We start from the raw sequence: 18,065 nt of genomic DNA, 5'->3' as shown, positions 1-18,065 counted from the left end.
GCTGAATTTGTGCAATATTTTCAGTGATACTTTTTTTATTCTTTTGTTTTCTACTTAAACATGGTGTCTATATCAAGTATTATAGTCAGACTTTCTTTTTTTCTGGTTTGTCCAAATTGGTAAATGAACTTTTTAAAAAATGATCTTCCATATTGCAGTTAGTCTTTCTTTATTTCAGGACTTCTTTCACAGAAGTTTGGTAATTTTGAAGGAAACAGTATTGAGCAGGATGCTTTTTTGAGCACTTTGTATTCTTTAACTTTGTTCTCATACTCTGTTAAGAATCATCGATTTTGGCTTTTACTACATTGTTTAAAGTTATAATACAGCTGTGAAAGTGGTAAGGTTAGAGTTGAAAATATCTCTCACGATATGTAATCCTTTAGAAAAAAAAGTCATGTATAAATGTCTAGGTACACATATATTTGGGGAGTATTTTTTTATTGCTTGTCATTTAATATCATCTGATCATATACCCAGATGCTTGATAGCTTTAAATTTCTAAAACCGAATAGGTAGAACCTGCTAAGATACAAGGAAGATGTTTTCAAGCTTGGCAGTGGGATTTGAAATGTCTGAAAAGCCCAACCAGGGGAAAACAAAAAACAGAAGCATCTTGTTCTTTTAAATATAAAACCTAGCAGGTTAAAATATTTTCCTTTCAGTTCACATGGATTTTCTTAATTCTATGAATACTTTCCCTCTACTATCATTGTCTACCTTGTGATATAAGCAGTATAGGGCCGGGGATTTAGCTCAGTGGTTTCGCCGCCTGCTGCACAAGCGCAAGGACCCGAGTTTGATCCCCGGTACCCAAAAAAAAAAGTATATAGATAGAAGCAATATGATTTTACAGAGTAGTGAACATTAATTAGGGTTCTCTGCATACAGATGTCCTTCAAAGGGAAGCATGCCTTGTTAAAAAGAAGTAACACTTAATAATGTAGTCAAAAACAGCTGCCTGTGGTCCCAAGGACTGAAAGTATAGCACGGGGTGTGGGGCGGGGGGGAGTCAGTATTTTAAGTATAGTTTTTTGGGGTTTTTTTGTTACCGGGGATTGAACTTGGGTCCTTGCGCTTGCTCAGCAGGTGGCGAACCACTGAGCTAAATCTCCGGCCCTTTAAGTATAATTTTAAAATGTAGATAGTTTGGTTACTTTGCTTACAAAAACATTAGGTAGCAGTCACTTCTGGGGTCTACTGATTATACTTTAATGCAGCTGCATTTTAGCCAATGTAATAACTTCAACTTATTTCTTTTAAAGTTTTAATCTTCAAGCTGGGTGTAGTGGTGCATGCTTGTGATCCCCGCACTTGCAAGGCTGAGGCAGGAAAATCACCAATGTGAGACCAGCCTGGGTTACATAGTTTAGAGTCATCCTTGACTACATAATGAGACCCCGTCTTTTTTTTTTTAAGGCCTTTAATTTGCTCTGGAAGTAATATTACATTTACTTAAATTTATATAATGTCTACTCTTATGGTTGGGAAGAGTCAGAGAAGAATTTGACTCCTCTTTATATCGTGCTCCTGCTTCAATTGTAACTAGACTGCTCCAGAATTCCAGGTGCTGATGTTTAAGGATTTATCCTTAGAGATAATGCTGGTTTTCTTAATACCTGTCTGTTTTCTGGTGTCCTGAAACTCAGTTTTCTACCTCAGTTACTGAAATTTTCAGTAAGTATGAGAAACATCAGAACATGACTTGTTACTAGCTAAAAGTTTCATCTAAAAAACAAACAGGCCCAGATGCAGGATGCTTCCATCATTGACATTGGTGTAAGAGTTACCAGTTCTTGCTCAGGCAGTCTCCAACGATGGCGTTAGCTGGGAGGCTCAGCTGAATTCCTTGTATCTTCCCTCTCACATTAGCCCTGGTTTTTTACATACTTTGCCTTTGAGGCTGCTTTTCCATCAACTTAACGCCCCTCCTAGTCAGAAGAGCTGGTTTGATTCCCCAAGAATGAATCAGTAAGGCCGGGGATTTAGCTCAGTGGTTCCGCTGCCTGCCTGGAAAGCGCAAGGTCCCGAGTTCAATCCCTGGTACCACAAAAAAAAAAGCAAAAAACCACCAACCAAAGAATGAATCAGTACATCATTGCATTGAATAAAATCATGAGTGACTCATGTTCCTAAGAAGTGTCACAAATGGCTCTCAATTAATTTATTCTCACTTTTGTGTACCAGAAGTCTACAATAAGAGAAGCTTAGAGGAAAAAAACACTGAACTAGGAGCCAGGGCTTGACTTTTCTCTAATCCCAAGTCATTTTGTCTGTCTAGGCCACATTTTCCCCATGAGTAAGAGTATTGGTAGATCAATTAGTCTGTTTTAGTACTGGGGATAAACCCAAGTCCTTTGCACTGAGCAAAGCAATATATATATCCCTAGCCCCAGGGGTGTGTGGGGGGGGTGTTAATCGCTAAGTTGCCCAGGCTAGGCTTAAACTTGCCATCCTTCTGCCTCAGCCTCCCAGAATGCTGCAATCATAGCACCACTGTAGATTGGTTTTCAAAGGACAGGACAAGGAGAGGATAATATTGTAGGGCTTGGATGTTTGTTAGTAATAGAAATTCATCCCATCAGTAGCAGAGGAAAAACAAATGTATCTTTTTCTCTTTTTTTTAGTACCTTGGGACCAAACTTGGGACCTTATGCTTGCGAGGCAGGTGTGGTGCCACTGAGCTAAATCCCCGGCCCCAAATGTATCATTTTTATTTATTTATTTTTTGGTCCTGGGGATTGAACTTGGGACCTTGTGCTTGCGAGGCAGGCACCGGAACCACTGAACTAATCCGCGGACCCCAAATGTATCATTTTTAACAGGGTCCCCAAGCTGTTGTGTTACACTAGCAGCTTTTGGAATAATTGGTAGATGATCCCATCCCAAACTAATGTGAGATAAGGTTTGATGCTTTTTTTTGGTTGATTTTCTTTTAAAAATTGCCAAAATTGGGATTAAAAATAACAGCAATATTGTTTGCTTTTTAATTATTCAGAGATCAGAGACCTTTGTCCTGTGGCTATTTTCCTTCATGTGTACAGAAAACGCAAATGAGTATCTACCTATTTTTTGATCTGAAATTTTACAAAGGGGGTTTTGGAATTATCCACAGAGTTTAATCATCCACTTTTCTTATCACACTAAACAGTAGGCACTTGCTCAGAGCAATAACTGGATTTATTGGGTGAATGTTATTCACTCAAATTTAACAAATTATTTCTTCACGTGTTTTTGTTTTGTTGAGACAGGGTCTCATTGTGTAGCTCACCCTCCCCAGTGCTTGGATTACAGATGTGCGCCACTATACCCAACCCATATAGGATTTTTATGGAAGCTTTGACAGAATTGTTTGTTACATTTCAGTCTCAAGAAAAGTTACTATTCACTGAGAGATTTCATTATCATTGTGTGTTTTCCACAGTTTTTCTTTTGATATGAATGAAGGAGCATTATGAATGAGGAACACATTTATGATCAGATGAGAGGAGCACCTTTGCTTTGAACCCCTTCTGTAACCATGCTGGTAGGCTCCAAATTTCTCAGCACTGAGATGAGAAAAAGAAGTAGAATACAATAACTAAGGGATTTCTCCAAAAGTCCGGGGTTATCAGCGTGTGCTGAAAGCCTGTGAAGAGATTTGGTTGGCTGTGCAAAACACAATCTCTGGGGCCTACGGTAGTAACTAATCCCATCATTTAGGGCCAAAAGCAAGTTCTCAGCATTATGTGAATTGGGAAGCTTGGGCAGTTATCAGAATACTGAGGTTGGCTTCTGGCACTATCCACAGAAGAGGTATCACCTCAGCTTTGCAACAGGACAGAATAATGATCCTGTATCCATGAGGGTAGCTGAACTCACCAAACAGATTATAAGCTACAATTTTACAGTCCAGTTGTTTTTCATAGACCATTTGGTCCTCATGGATCTTGCTTACCTTGTTAATTTCTATCATGAAGAGGCATAATTCCCAGGCATTCTCTCTGATTGTGAGAAGGTGCCACTCTAACAAGGCATTTTCAGATGGGCTGTTGTTGCCAGTCTTGCTCTTAGGACTTTCTTAAACTTGAGTTAAGGGCTTTGAAGATACCTTCAAAGTAAAAAATGTGGTTTGCATTTATGGCTTTTAATAAACTGAGTTTCTGATTTCCTGTGAAGACCAGAGCACATAAAATGCCAAGTCACATTGAGTCTTAGTGATTATCACTTTACATACTGAAAGCATTCTCTTTCCTAACTTTAGACTTGGTAAAGGGAAGATGTAGTATTTTTGTTAACAAAAAAACCAGAACTGGTGCTGGAGCCCAGTGTTCATCTTCAACCTTATATAATCTGTTTTCACACAGCAGCTAAAATAATTTATAGAGTAGATTGGATGATGTCATTCCCTCACTTAAAACTTTAATAGCTTCCCATTGTGGTAAAAATAAAATCCAAACTCCTTAACTGAGATGAGTTGGCTTTCTGCCCCTTTGTTTTGTAGGACTGTGGGAGCTAGCTGTCATGGACCATCCCTTTGCACCTTGTAAAATGGCAAGCTCTCACCTGTCTCAGGTCTTTCTGAACTATAGTTTCTGTTCTGCAGCCTCTAGACATAGCATATCCCATTTATTTACTTCATGGTTCTAGTTCTTTATGGACTTGCATGCCCTCCCTATCAGAATAAGCTACTCAAGAGCAGGGGAGTAGATAAAAGAGGGCCAGGGATTTAGCTCAGTGGTTCAGGCACCTGCCTCGAAAGTGCAAGGGTCCCAAGATCCAATCCCCAATGCCAAAAGAAAAAGGATACAAGATAACTTGTATTGGAGGGAAAGACAAAATAGCAAAAAGAGAGTTCCTGAAGAATCTGAGCATTTCGGATGGAGAGGAAGCTACCATCATCCCAAGGACATTCCCATTGGATAATAGAGATCTCATAAAGGAGAGTTTAGAGTTGAAGAAAGGGCCAAGGCAATCTCTGGGCAGGCAGATAAACCCTGATAAACCCTGTACCTCATTACCAAATACCCATTGATCTACCCATTTATCAGGAATGTGGCAAGTCATAGTTACTATATATCAGTTTTTTTCTTTTTGGAGATAGGGTCATACTATGTAGTTCAGGCTGGCCTTGAACTCACTGTCTCCCTGCCTGGCCTTGAACTCACAACAATCCTCTTGCCTCAGCCTCCCAAGTGCTGGGATTACAGGTGTGTGCCACCATGCCTGGCTTATATCAGTTTTTGAAAGAAGAGACATAAAAACGGGTTTATAGTGTTTTAATCTCCCCAGTACCCCATATTCCCAGCATATGACCCAAGACAAGGCCAGTTGTACTTCCCTCTTCTAAAACAGTAGTTCTATTTTAGTGTACACATAATTTATCTAGAAGGCTTGCTAAACGTCATATTGCTGTGCCTCAGCCCTACAGTTTGTTAGGTCTGACAATGTATTTCAAACAAGTTCCCGATGATGTTTCATGGTGCTGTTCTGGGGACAACACCATGACAACTACTTGCCTGAGAGATAGACATAAGCATGAAACCAGACTACTTGTTCTTATCCGTCACTTATCTTTTTTGCAGTGGCGAGGATTGAACCCAAGTCATCACTGAGCTATATCCTCAGCCCCCCCCCCCCGCCCCGGTTTGAGACAGAGTCTTCCTAAATTGCCCAGGCTAGGCTCAAACTTGCCATCCTCCTGCCTCAACGTTCCAGAGTGCTGGCTCTTAACCTGGCACTTTTCATACATAATTAGGAAAAGACACCCTTCCTCCACTGGCCATAAGCTATAAGGACTGGAGGCCTGAATGCCACGTACAGTTGCCATATGAAGTAGTTCAAGAAAACAGACCTAACCAAAAGCAAAGACGAGATGAAGAAGAATTAATGGTAACATTAGAGCCCCTGATTTGTTCCCCCCGCATCAGGCCAAATCCACCATGGCCTTCCCACAGGATATAGGGACCAGTAATTTAACCTTTCAATATGTTAGGGGCTGAGCTATGTAATTTATGCTTTTCTTTTTATCCTCAATATCCTTATGAAGCAGTTGTCATTAAAGGCCCATTTTACATAAAATTAAACTGATTCTCAAAGGGTAAAGTATATGGTAGTTCAACTAAGGTTGTGTGCATGCATGTGTTACTGGGGATTGAATCCAGGACCTTGAGCATGGTAGGCAAGTACTCTACCCCTGAGCTACATCCCGGTCCTTTTTATTTAGTTTTGTTTTGGCAAGGATTTTGTTAAGTTGCCCACACTGGCCTGCTGGGATTGCAGGCCTGCGACACCACGATTGGCTGAACTCAAGTTTTTAGTTCAGTCTCCTATTGTGAACTACCCCATGTAATCAGAAGAAGTTAAAAGTTGAGTATTAGTAGACCAGCCTTTTTTCATGCTGTGGGTGTGTTCACTGCCTTTACCAGAGATAATTGCAGCTCATCATCTCTGGCCCATGTGTAACACAGTGACAGAGTGCATAACTTGTGTGAGGTCCTAGGTTCAATCTTCAAAAAAAATTTTGTTTTGTTCATGGACCACTTGGACCCATAGCATTCCTAAGTGCTTAAACTAGAAGTTCGAGTGTGTAGCATTGTGCACCACCCAGTTTGCCAATGTTCTTGCAAATTACTCTTACAACAAACTTGCACATAGCTTAATTTTACATCCTGACTGCAGTTTAACAAAGTAACTTAATATTAACAATTATTATTTTTTTCCAGAGCATAAGGTGTCTGACATTGTGACGTGTTAGTGTGAAAGAAAACACAATCCAGTCACTTAGGAGGTGTTAGCTCTGATTAAACTTAAATGTCAACTTCTAGCGGCCATAGAGACCTTTAGTAATGTGTGCCCTCCCAAAGAGCTCTGTTACATTTTCTCACTTGATAATTGAATTTAGACAGTGTAAGCAGTTCATTTACAAGAAGACTCTTCTTTCAAATGAGGCCTCTGGTGTATGTGGACTTAGCCTATTGGTTAACAATTAACTTTGCACCAGTGTACAAAGGAGTTGTGCTAACCCAGGCAGAAAGGTGCCTTCCTACCTTGGAAAGCTGTATCTGAGGGTAGGATGTGGCATGCTCGCATGTATTACTATGACAGTGGTAAGGACAGGCAGAAATGGCTGGAAAGGTGTGTTACACTAGGGTTTATATTGAAAGCACAAGGAAACCATGCACAATGGTGCATGAATGCAAATTCAAGTCCCATCTGTCTCAAAAAATAAAAAGGGCTGGGGATGTAGCCCAGAGGTAGAAAGTCCCTGAGTGTAATCCCCAGTACCACAATTGATCAATCAATAAAAATAAAGTAAGGAGATTATTGTTGATGGCCGGGGATTTAGCTCAGTGGTTCCAGCACCTGCCTTGCAAGCTCAAGGTCCAGAGTTCGATCCTGGTACAAAAAAAAAAAAAAGTATTGTTGATTCTCCATCTTTGAGTAAGTGAAGTTGGGGAGCAATTCCAGAGAAAAGTGGATTTGGATTTCTGTGTTCCATGGCCTTAACACTCGTCAGGCTGGGGCTTTCTGAAAACCTCATGGTGCCCTTCTCCACTTGCTGGGAATCTTTCATCTGGGCCTCAGCCAAGTCCTGGGTTGATAGTGCCCTTTAGAGGCCTAGCTTTTATGTCAGCTTGTCTTTTTGCTGTGAGTGGCGATAACTGTCTTGGAAACCCTCCCATTCTGACTCAGGAGATAAGGAAATAGGGAAACCTGCCAATGTGTGGGAGAGCTGATAGGAACCAGCACCCTGCCAAGCCACCCTGGCAGGCAAAGAGCCTGTGACCAGTGAGAGGCTGAGGGAGACTGTTGCCAAGGGCCTGTTCAGATCCTGTTACACAGTTGCTGCTTCCCTGACAGCTGAGTTCATCTGTGTGGCACAGTGTTTAGACTCTGAGGCTTCCTTGCTTGGTCCTGCCTGCTATAGATCCCCTCCCTGAACTCATCCCACTCCCATTTAAGGAGCCTATTACTTGTGGTTGAAATTCTTGGAAATACGAGCACAAAGTTAGTAAAGCGTTTCTGTGGCCTCATTTTGCAGATGAAAATCCAGAAAAAGACTTCACCTGAGTTAGAACAGTGGAGAGCATGAAAGAGCCTTAATCTTGTCTTAAATTGCTAGTTTTTAGAGGGTCTGTGATTTCCCCAAGGTCACTTTGAAAATTAGTAGCAAAGCAAGGACTCTAATTCAAATCTTCCTATTTCTAAGCCCAAAACACCTGGTCAACTGCCTGTCTAGGGCAGATGTGCTGGGAAGGTCTGCACTATTAGAGAAGTAATGGCCAGAAATAACTCAAATACACTGGGAAGCTCATGACAGCCTTTTTACCTTCAAAAGCCCTTGCATAAGGACACGGTGGTGTTGAAACCTAATGGTTTCACTCTCATTTTCGGTGTACTATCTCGGAAGCTGCAGGTGGGATAGACCAGGCAAACCCAGGGCCACAGAGGTAAAAGCAACAAAAGTTGGCAAGGAAGCCATCCTGAGAATTAAAGATAGAAACAAAGGCACCTGAAGTGAATTTTGAGATAAAGGGTCACATTTTGTTTCGTTGTGAACTGCAATTTTGTAAATCATATCCTATGAGCAGTGTGGCTTTGGTCCAGCAGTTGGCACCACCCCAGACCAGCACCCTATCTCCATCTAATATCACCCCTTTCACCCACCCTGTCCAGCCCAGCAGCCTAGAAACAGGTTGGCTTCGCAGCATCTAGGCTTTGGAGAAGAGCTTCCAAGTCTTCTTTATGAAAGACATTCTTTTGTCTAGTTCTGGCAAAATGAGACATTTTTTCATTGCATTTCTGTACTCTGAAAGCACTCATTGCAAAGGATCTTGAGGGGTTTTGATTTTTCCTGTGAACTTGTTTACCTGTAACCCATGACTTCATTATCATTCATAGGAGGCTAATTGATTGTCTTTATATAATAACCACAGACTCTCTGAGCCTTCTCCAGTTCTCAGAAGTGCTGTGCCAGGTGTGGGGGCTCATGCCTGCAATTCCAGAAGCTCAGACCACCATCGGGAGGATGGCACATTCATGACCACCCTGGGCAACTTGGCAAAACCCTGTCTCAATAGAAAGGTCTGAGAATGTAGCTCAGTATTAGCCCTGAGTTTGATCCCTAGTATCGCAAAAAAGTGCTTGTTAACTACAGCAATGCTGGCAGATTGGAAAGGTTAAGTGGTTCTCATTGAAATCAGTCAGGCTTTTGAGGGAGTCACACTTCCACCTATGAGTATTCTTATTGCACACACAGTTCTCCCCTTCAGGGGAATGGTTATGTTGAAGTATGCTCACATTAGAATGTGAATGGTAAAACTTGGTGTTGGTCACTGAATTTGAGCTCTCACTTTAACTGTCCCAGGGGTCACAAATTCAGATGCTATTAGAGACCAGAAAAGTAGCAAAAGTCTTTAAAGTAGCCTATATTTAGCTCTAATAGATTCCTCTCTAGTGGGAATTAAGGCTTAGTGTTGCCAAATTTTTTTTTCCCTTAGGGACCAGAAACCAGATGCATTTGTAAAATTTCACTTTTAAATGTTGACAACTTACTGAAAAAAAATTTTTTACATGTCATGTTGTCTAAATAAAACAGACCATGTGATTTCTAATCAAAGACTTTCTGTCTTGCCCAAGAATTAAAGCAACACGTTACTGAAGCAGATGTTGCCTGATCTCTTAAGGGTATGAATTTTATTACTCTTTTTCTCTTAACTGAAAAATCTCAAACATACAACAGGCTAAGAATAACTTCTGTTTCCAAGAAAAACACTGTCATTAAATGTGCCTTGGAGTGTAGTAAGAATGTTTTTGTGGTCATAGATTATTCCCAGCGGTTTCAGTTTGGCATACAGCAAGGATGCAGACTGGTTCCTGAGAACCTCCCCCTACCCTCAGCGCTCCTAGGTTTGGCACACAAAGACCCACACAGCTTTTCTGTCAGGCCTTGTCATCCCCTTCCCTATGTGAAGAGATTGATTTTTCTACTGATGAGCTCGTTTCATCTGACTGAAAACACCTGCTTGGATTTTAAATTGGAAAGTTACAAAGGGAGTGAAATGAACTATAAGAAGAAGGGTGGTATATGTCTGTGTGTGACCTCTTGTGCCTAATCCCTAGGAGCTTTGAAACCTACAGCACAGACTCTGGGCCTTCCTCAGGTCCTCAGAAACAAAGGGCCTTCTAGCCTCAGAAGCTGAGACCTTGCTAAAGTTGGAGAAGCAGTTTGGCCTTTGGCATCATGTGAAAGATTTACCTCCAGATCAGTCTGGGTGAAAACAAAGATTAACAGGTGGTTGGTTGTTGGGTTTTTTGGGTTTTTTTTTAAGCCAATCATTGTATTTCTAGAGAAAATGCAAACCGTTCATACATTCTGTTATGCATCACAGTGAAAAACAAGTACCCGTAAGTACCCGTATGTGTGTTAGGGCAGACAGAGGGCTCCACCTACTCTACCCTTGGCAAAGGCCTGTGGCCACGTTGGAGAAACGCCATCTTTGCTTCTGCTGAGATATCCTTGAGCCATCCCTCTGGAGCACGGGCAGACCCCAAGGACAGGACAGGGCAGGGGAGGGGGAGGGGATCTTTTGAAATGTTTCCTGGAGCTCTGTCCAGCTGTCTCTGTTCATCTTCCAGCCCAGGAGTGCTGCGCAAAGCTACAAGGACACTGATGAGACCATGGATCTGTTGCCATTCTCTAAGGAAGACTTGGCTTGGAGTGTGGCTGCCTGGATTCGAAAATGTGTCCTTGACTCCATGGAGTAATTCTTGTAGTTTTGTCTAGAAGTGAGCAGAGAATCCAACACATGAAGCTCTTTATTCCTGCAGGTCTTTCCTCCATTTGAGGTGTGTCAGCATCCCATTGCCACCCCCAGCCATGGAAAGTTTTAGAGTCTTAAATCTCCATCCTGTCCAAAACTGAGCCCTGCCCAGTAGAAGGATTAACCAAAAGTTGGGTGTGTGACCCCTCACCTCTTGTACCACTTCTTGGTCCTACTGGGCCCCTAACCTTAAAGGAGTGGCTTCAGGAGAGAGCTCCCTGGACTGGAAAGCAGAAGACTCGGTCCTACACCAGCCCTCTAGCTGGTTTGTAGTGTGACCCTCAGCAGCTCACTTCCTGGCTCTGGGATTCCAAACTTTATTTCTAAATGCAGGTGAAAGCTATGTGCCAGGGAAACAGGCCTGGCCTCTGGGCAGCAACCTCCCACACTGCTGCCTGGGCTCTTCTGCCCTCAGCCAGCTCCTGAACGCCTAAGCTCAGAGGAAGCAAAGGACAGAACCAGGTGACCCAAGACTTACTTGGCAGATTCCAGGAGTCTGATGGCCTCTTCGTTTCTGCCTTGTTCCATAAATAGGAGGGCCAGCTCCAGAAGGGCATTTGGGATCAAGTAGTGGTCATATTTAATCTTCTTTTCACTGTAAAACCGAAGAGATGGCTCACAGGCTTTGCTCTTAATGTCCTTTAGGTCCTCTGGAGCCTCCGCAGAAGTTCATGTGAGAATTTCCTGATCTGAATTCCAATATGGGAAGGTTCCTACTGCTCAGCCTTAGGCTGAGATCCACAGCAGGGCCTTCTTTCCTTTTGGTACCCTAGGCCCCCAACTTCTTGAATTAATGGCTCCTGTCATGTCCGTAGCTTACTCCCCCATCTCAGTCCCAAACCTTTTCCCTTGAGGTTGCATGGCTCATAACATGTCAAGTCTGATGCTCTGATTTGGCCCTTTCCCCCAAGCTATTCCAGAAACACTTTTAAAACCCAAGGCTGCCCTGTCCAGTGTCCTGGGCTCCATGCACAGGATAAAAGTTAGCTGTGCGAACACAACATCTGGGCCCTTCTCAGTCTAGCCCTCCTTATTCCATCTTCAACCCTTTCTCTTTGTAGCTTCATCCAGACAGGGAAGCACCTCATCGTGTCACCCCAACCTCTGATGTCTTTCCTATGTCCAGGAATTTGCATAAACTGTACCTACTCCACTTAAAACTTTCTCCCTTGCTTTCTCTGCCTGATAAACTTCCCAGGTTGGTTTAGTTTGGTTTGGTTTGGTTTTTTGAGACAGGGTCTCGCTATATAGCCCAGGCTGGCCTCAAACTTGCAGCAATCCTGCCTCAGGTCCCAGAGCTGAGATTACAGGCATGGGCCACCACGCCCAGCTGGTAAACTTCCCAGTTTAAATGTTGGCCCTGGAGGGCCTTTCCCGAGTCTATTAGATTGAGGTCCCTCCTCCAGCACCTTCTGTTCCCTCCATATCCTTCTAGCACAGCCCCAAGTGTGCTAGGCTGGGTTGACGAAGCTATAGCAGCAAGGACAGAGTTGCTGTCTGTCACAGGAAATCACAGGAAACACCACGGAGGGGTTCCTGTAGCAGGCAGTTTGGCAGCTCTGGGCAGGCTGAGTCTGAACGATCTGCGCCCCTGGGCCAACACAGGCCCTGGCACAGGGTGACACTAGTACACATGTGCAGTGAGTGGAGTTGGCTGGGGCAGCCGCTGTAGTGGGCATGAGAACGAAGGAGCCCTGAAAATGCTTCCTAGGAGGCCCAGGCCCAGTGGGAGGAGCCAGAGGCACTTACTTGGCAGAGATGCTCCTGAAATTCTCCTCAGCCTCCTGGACCCGGCCCAGGTATTTCAGACACAGGCCTTTCAACAGCTTCACCAAGCACTCGTCATCTGCAGAGTACTCATTCTCTGAGAAGGGTATGAGGGAAAAGTCAGGCTTGCTCTTCTGCAACAGTTTCTCAGGGAGCCCTATTGTGCAGGGCCCAGAACACAGGTGAATCAGACACGGTCCCTATCCTCAGGAAGCTCACATCGGAGAAGGAAAGACAGACACTGAGACAGTGACAGTCAGGACTCCCTGAAGGAACCCCAGGGGCTATGGGAGCCCAGAGGAGGCCTTGGCCGGGGCAAAGGACAGCTGCTTGGAGTTGATAGTGAAGCTCAGTACAGTAAGACAAAGGACAGTTACCAGGGAAGAGAAAGGAGGAAGGGCATTTTTGGCGGAAAGAACCTCTAACTATAAAGGCCTGACCTAGTCTGGCAGATTCAAGGGCCTGCCGGTAGTCACCTGGGCCCTTTGCCAGCATTTCTTCAGCCTTGGTGATAACCTCAAGCATCCCATCCGTGAGTTCCGGCTGCTTCCCAATCACAGCGTAGCCATTCCAGATGTACATCATTTCCTGAGGGTGGGGGGTGGGGCAAGTCAGTCTTAGATTTTTGCCCCAACAGGGCCTCAGTTTCCCATCTGTAAGATGGACAGCTCAGATCAGAGGATCTCTGAAGGCCTTCCTGGGTATAATCTTCTAGTCTCAACTTGGCCTATGTGGGCTTAAAGGTATTCTGGAGGGAACCTAATCCTTTATCTATTATTGAGCTCTTACCCTACTTCAGTGAGCATTTAAGATGGGTCAGTGTCCTCATCCCTACTCATTGCTGCCAATATTTCTTACCTACTTTTCGGCTCTTGCCTTCCCTGAGCACTATTATGTCTTCTCCCAACCTCTCCCCATCCTTTGAGGGCCAACCCATGCCCCACCCTCTCCAGGAAGTCTTCCTCCTTGCTCCACCTGGCAGGGCCTCCTTCACTGGAGGAACAATAATTTACTTAAACACTTCAGGACAACAGACGATGCCAGCTTCTCCTGTATCCCCCACGAAGGAATGGGCTCAGTCATGGAAGCTCACATTCCATTTCCTTTAGAAATGAGTTCCCATCATGAAAACTATAAAGCATATCTGGTTGCCCCCCAGGCCTCATTTTTTTTGCCTTGACACCCAGGAAGCTCAAAATATTACATTAATTTTCACTCACAGTAATTCTCTTAGATTAGCACTTTCTAAATGATCAAGCCAGGCAATGGATGAGAATGTGACTTGTATAAAGTTCTAGAAAAACATTGTTATTGTTCTTATTATGTTCTAGGGAGGGAATATAAATTTAGACCAGTATTCCTCAAACTGTCCTATGGTCCCAAGTTAGGTAATGTTTCATTAAAAAAGGTTTGGGGTTCTGTGCCCAAATGGGGAAAAATCAAATCCTTCAGTTCTTTCTGGAGACTCACATGCAGATTAGTATATAAAGGTGCCCAAAATATCTATATAATTTTGTTAAGCCTGTCTTTCCCAGTACATTTAATCACAGAAAATCATTTCTTATATAAGTAGCATTTTTTTAGATTACAGTTTGGGAAATTCTCCCCTAAATTTTTCATATAATTACATCTTCTGCCCTTCCACTATCCTCCTCCCCATTTGATAAGAAGAGTGTTACTGTATATTTTATCTATTCATTAATTTGCATTTTTGAGACAGGGTCTCACTATGTAGTCCAGGCTGCCCTTGAACTTGCTAGGTAGCCTAGGCTGGCCTCAAACTCACAGTGATCCTCCTGCTTCAGCCTCTCAAATGCTAGGATGACAGGCACATGCCCACCACACCTGGTAGACTGTACAGTTAAAATAGTTTAAAACTTGCTCAGAAACATTCAGGATACAAGATTTAAATAAAATTCTATATAAAGTTTTAAATTTATAAAGAATTTAACATGTTATCAGTTAATTCTCAACTGCTTAATTAAATGGGCTTGGTTCAATGCTCTATACTCACTTTACATCAAGGGAAGCGGAACTTATCTAAGGTTACACACATAGGACCAGAAGCCTTCTTCTTTAAACAGGGCTTCTACTCTGCTGGCTGCCTTACAGGACTGAGCAGCTGAAAGCACATCTGGTGCCTGCTCAAATCATGCCTGGAATTAGCTCGGTCCCCATGGCTCAGAACAGGCTCTAGAACCAGTCTGCTGAGTTCAGGCTCCAATGCTCCAGCTCCTTCGGTGGCAGGTCAGTTCCTTTTCCTGTTTACCTTTATGCCCCTGCCATGTATTATTTACTTAAAGTTGAGTATGACACGGGCTGGGATTGCAGCCCTCAGAAAAAGTTGGTCTAGTGAGGGGACAGGTGAACAACGACTATCATGTGACAAAACGGAAACAATCAGGGAACAGACAGCTGGTGATCTCTGCCTGGAGACAAGGGAGTGGCCACCCAGGAGACCTGCTCTTTCTGCCTTGAGGTACCTGCAGCCCACTGGCCTGTATCCCAGCACCCACCCTCCACAGACCAGTCCTCCACTGTGCTCCTCCCCCAGTCTCCAGCACCCAAGGCACAGCATCTTTTTCCCTCCAGCAGTGGCTAGCAACTAATCCCCACAACCCCAACCTTGAGGGCCAGTCCAGAACTTCCTACCCACCAGAGCAGGGATTGGCAATGAGACAGGGTTGGGGGAGAGGTAGCGTCTCGACTTCCGGATGGCAAACTTCTCCGTGGGTAGCGATTTCCCAGCAATCTTGAGCTTCAGGCCTGGCACGGCTCTGGGAAAGAGAAGCGAAGAGTGGGAGGGGATGAGAAAAAGCAAGAGGACGGAGGGTTCCCTGCCTACCCAGCTTCTTTGAGACTCAGTTTCCCCATCTATATGATGAGCGTTGGACTCTAAAGAGGCTTCCAGGTATGAAACAGCCTTTGGCTCTGTTCTTATTTCACAGGCCCTGTCCCATAACCTGGCCACTTCCTTTGGCTGGCGAAGGGGCCCAAAGCTGGCAGGATGGACATAAATGCCCCTAGGCCTTCCCTGCCTCCTGGCTCTCTCCAGAGACTTCAGGCCTCATTTCCTGGGAGGCCCCAGTAGAAGTCTAACCCCAGTTTCACAAAGGAGACTAGCACCCAGAGAAAGGAGCCTACCCGGACCAAACAGCTCAAACCCTAATTAACTCCAGCTTGTCGAGTTATGGCCTCAGCTGCTCCAAGGGCAGAATAAAATGCGGTATGCATCTGGGTGGCCTCACGTCTGGCGCCTCGCCCACCAGCTCCAGCCCAACCTCCAACTTTGGCTATAGTCATTGGGTGTGGCTGTGACCTCAGGCCTAGGCCACTTAGGCTCAGGAAACAGCTGTGCATGGGGGTGGGGGGATGGGTGTTGAGGCCACCCCAAATTCCTTGCCTGTTTATTCAACATGGAGCCTCTCCTGGCTCCAGTGTTGGTAATGACACCTACACCTACCCTCACAGGCTTTCTGGGTGAGTTCTATGAGAAGGGACACAGTTCACTGTAGTATAGTAGCAGGCATCCCATAAGCGGTGATCACTCTGCTGTTGGAACAGCTGTAGCTCAGGAAGCTCATGTTACACCCACTTCCAGGTCTGCAAATTGGGACCAGCCAGCCTCACTATGACTGGAGGAAGGCGCTGGGCTCCATCATCACCTGCTGAGCTCTCCCTACCCACACGAGGCAAACAGGTGGCAGGATAAGAATGGAAACAGCACCACTTGGTGGCAGCTTCCTGGTCCTAGGCAGGCCCTTTGTTTACAGTACTGGGGATTGAACCCAGCCCTTTTTATTTACATATTTTTTATTTTGAGACAGGATCTTACTAAGTCTCTTAAGTTGCCCAGACTGAGTTTGAACTTTTGATCCTCCTGCTTCAGCCTCCCAGAGTGCTCGGATTACAGGCATGTGCCACCATGCCTGGCTTGCCAGCCTCTTTAAAATACATTATCTCACTGCAAAACAACCCTACAAGGGAGGTCATCACAGTGGTGCCTCGGTTTGTGAATTTCCTTCCACAATTCTGGTCACAAACAATTAGATGATAACCAAATCAAACTTGATGGCTAGGTTCAATATTGACCTTAGGGGAGTGGCTGTCCCACCACAGCCTCCCTGCACCCCCAGCTCAGGAAGCACGGGGCAGAGCCTGGCTGGTCTGTCCACAGAGGGGCCCACCTGAACAACTCCACCTCGTTGTCCCCAAACGGCTTGTAGTCGTCCTTCTCAAACATGCTGAGGTAGGCAGCCTTCATGTAGAAGTAGGTGGCCTGAGAGAGAGAGCAGGCAAGCAACAGTCAGATGTGCACAGCCCTCCCTCCCTCACATCCTCAATGAGTGCCTGCCTCATCCAGATGGCACGGTATCCAGCACAGGGCCTAATGGTATCCACAGGCCCAGGAAGAAGAGAGAAAAGGGAGCCAGAGCAGCTTATGGACATGAGCTGGGAGTTGTCAAGGACCCAAGCAATAAGCAGACAGGTAGGGATGCTAGGGCTTCTGGGAAGTAGTGACTGCAGAGTGAGCCCTTGAAGGCCGATCCAGGGAGCTGTGCAGCCAGGGAGTGGCCTGTGTGGCATGTGCGCTGTATAAGAGTAGTGAGATGGAAAAGTGAGCAGGGCCCTGGGCAGGACTGTCAGGCTCCCTAGGCAGACACATCTGAGTGAGCACCAGGCTCTCACACATCACCTGGCTCCATCCCACAGACAATGCCAAAGAAGAATCAGGACCCTCCACTTCCTAGGACCCCAGAGCTACCAGGGGGTAGGGCATACAGAGCAGGGAGCCCACCCCAGGACCTTGCCCACTAGGTCACAGTGCTCCCCTGAAATGCCCTGCCCAGGCTGGGAGCATCAGCCCTACAGAACACCAGGAAGTCCCTGAGGGGAGAGAGGTGCCTGGCTCCATGCTGCCCTCACACAGCGGAGCCCTGAACCGCAGCTCCTCCTTCCTGGGGCTGCTGCCAAGGAAAACACCTGCCAGTGGCCCAGAAACACGGGTGGTGAAGGAAAGGGAGAGGGACATCCTGGAGTCTGGCCTCTGCAGAAGGTGGAAAGCAGCCTCCACCTCGTGGCCGAGCTCGCTGGAGGCCAGCAGCTCAGTCTGTCCTTCCCAGTGTGGGGAGAAGCCAGTCTCGGTGGGGTCTGATGGGTCAGCTCCTCAAATGAAACCTGTTCCCACCCATCCTTAGCACCTTGGCCTCTCCCTCTCCTCTGCCCTTGACATGGAGGCCACCAGGTCCTAAAGCCTCTACCTCCTGTCTAGCTCTTTGCCCTCGTGGCTCCCCTCAGTTACCTCACCACCAAGCTATGAGGCCGTCTTTCTACTGTCCTCACCCGTTCAGTTTCTTAACTGAGCTCCCTGCCCCTGCTTCTACCCCTACAGGCCATTTCCCACACCATGGTCTGAGGCTCAGTTTCCCCCAGCCTCCTCTCCCCTTTCCTCTCCTACTGTCTATTCCTCACTTGAAAACTCCCGCTATGCTG

At 45.3% G+C, this 18,065-nt stretch overlaps 1 protein-coding gene across 10 annotated transcripts in view; it reads right to left on the bottom strand.

The window, feature by feature from the left end:
* Positions 1–10,280: 10,280 nt before the first annotated feature.
* Ttc39a (tetratricopeptide repeat domain 39A) overlaps positions 10,281–18,065 on the bottom strand; it is a 42,352-nt gene continuing 34,567 nt past the window's right edge. For all 10 annotated transcript variants that reach the window (XM_004869265.4, XM_087214742.1, XM_004869266.4 and 7 more), the window contains 6 exons: positions 16,760–16,851; positions 15,229–15,349; positions 13,049–13,160; positions 12,555–12,669; positions 11,284–11,400; positions 10,281–10,764 (listed from right to left, as the gene is read on the bottom strand). In XM_004869265.4, coding sequence (XP_004869322.1) covers positions 10,641–10,764; positions 11,284–11,400; positions 12,555–12,669; positions 13,049–13,160; positions 15,229–15,349; positions 16,760–16,851 — 681 coding nt within the window. In that variant the 3' untranslated portion in view covers positions 10,281–10,640. The remainder of the gene's footprint in view (positions 10,765–11,283; positions 11,401–12,554; positions 12,670–13,048; positions 13,161–15,228; positions 15,350–16,759; positions 16,852–18,065) is intronic.

Source organism: Heterocephalus glaber, unplaced genomic scaffold (assembly GCF_053883595.1).
Source record: "Heterocephalus glaber isolate CG9 unplaced genomic scaffold, H.glaber_assembly_v1.0 deba00001451, whole genome shotgun sequence".
Lineage (NCBI taxonomy): Eukaryota > Metazoa > Chordata > Mammalia > Rodentia > Bathyergidae > Heterocephalus > Heterocephalus glaber.
Note: the sequence above shows the minus strand (reverse complement) of the source record. Positions and strands in the feature narration are given on the sequence as shown.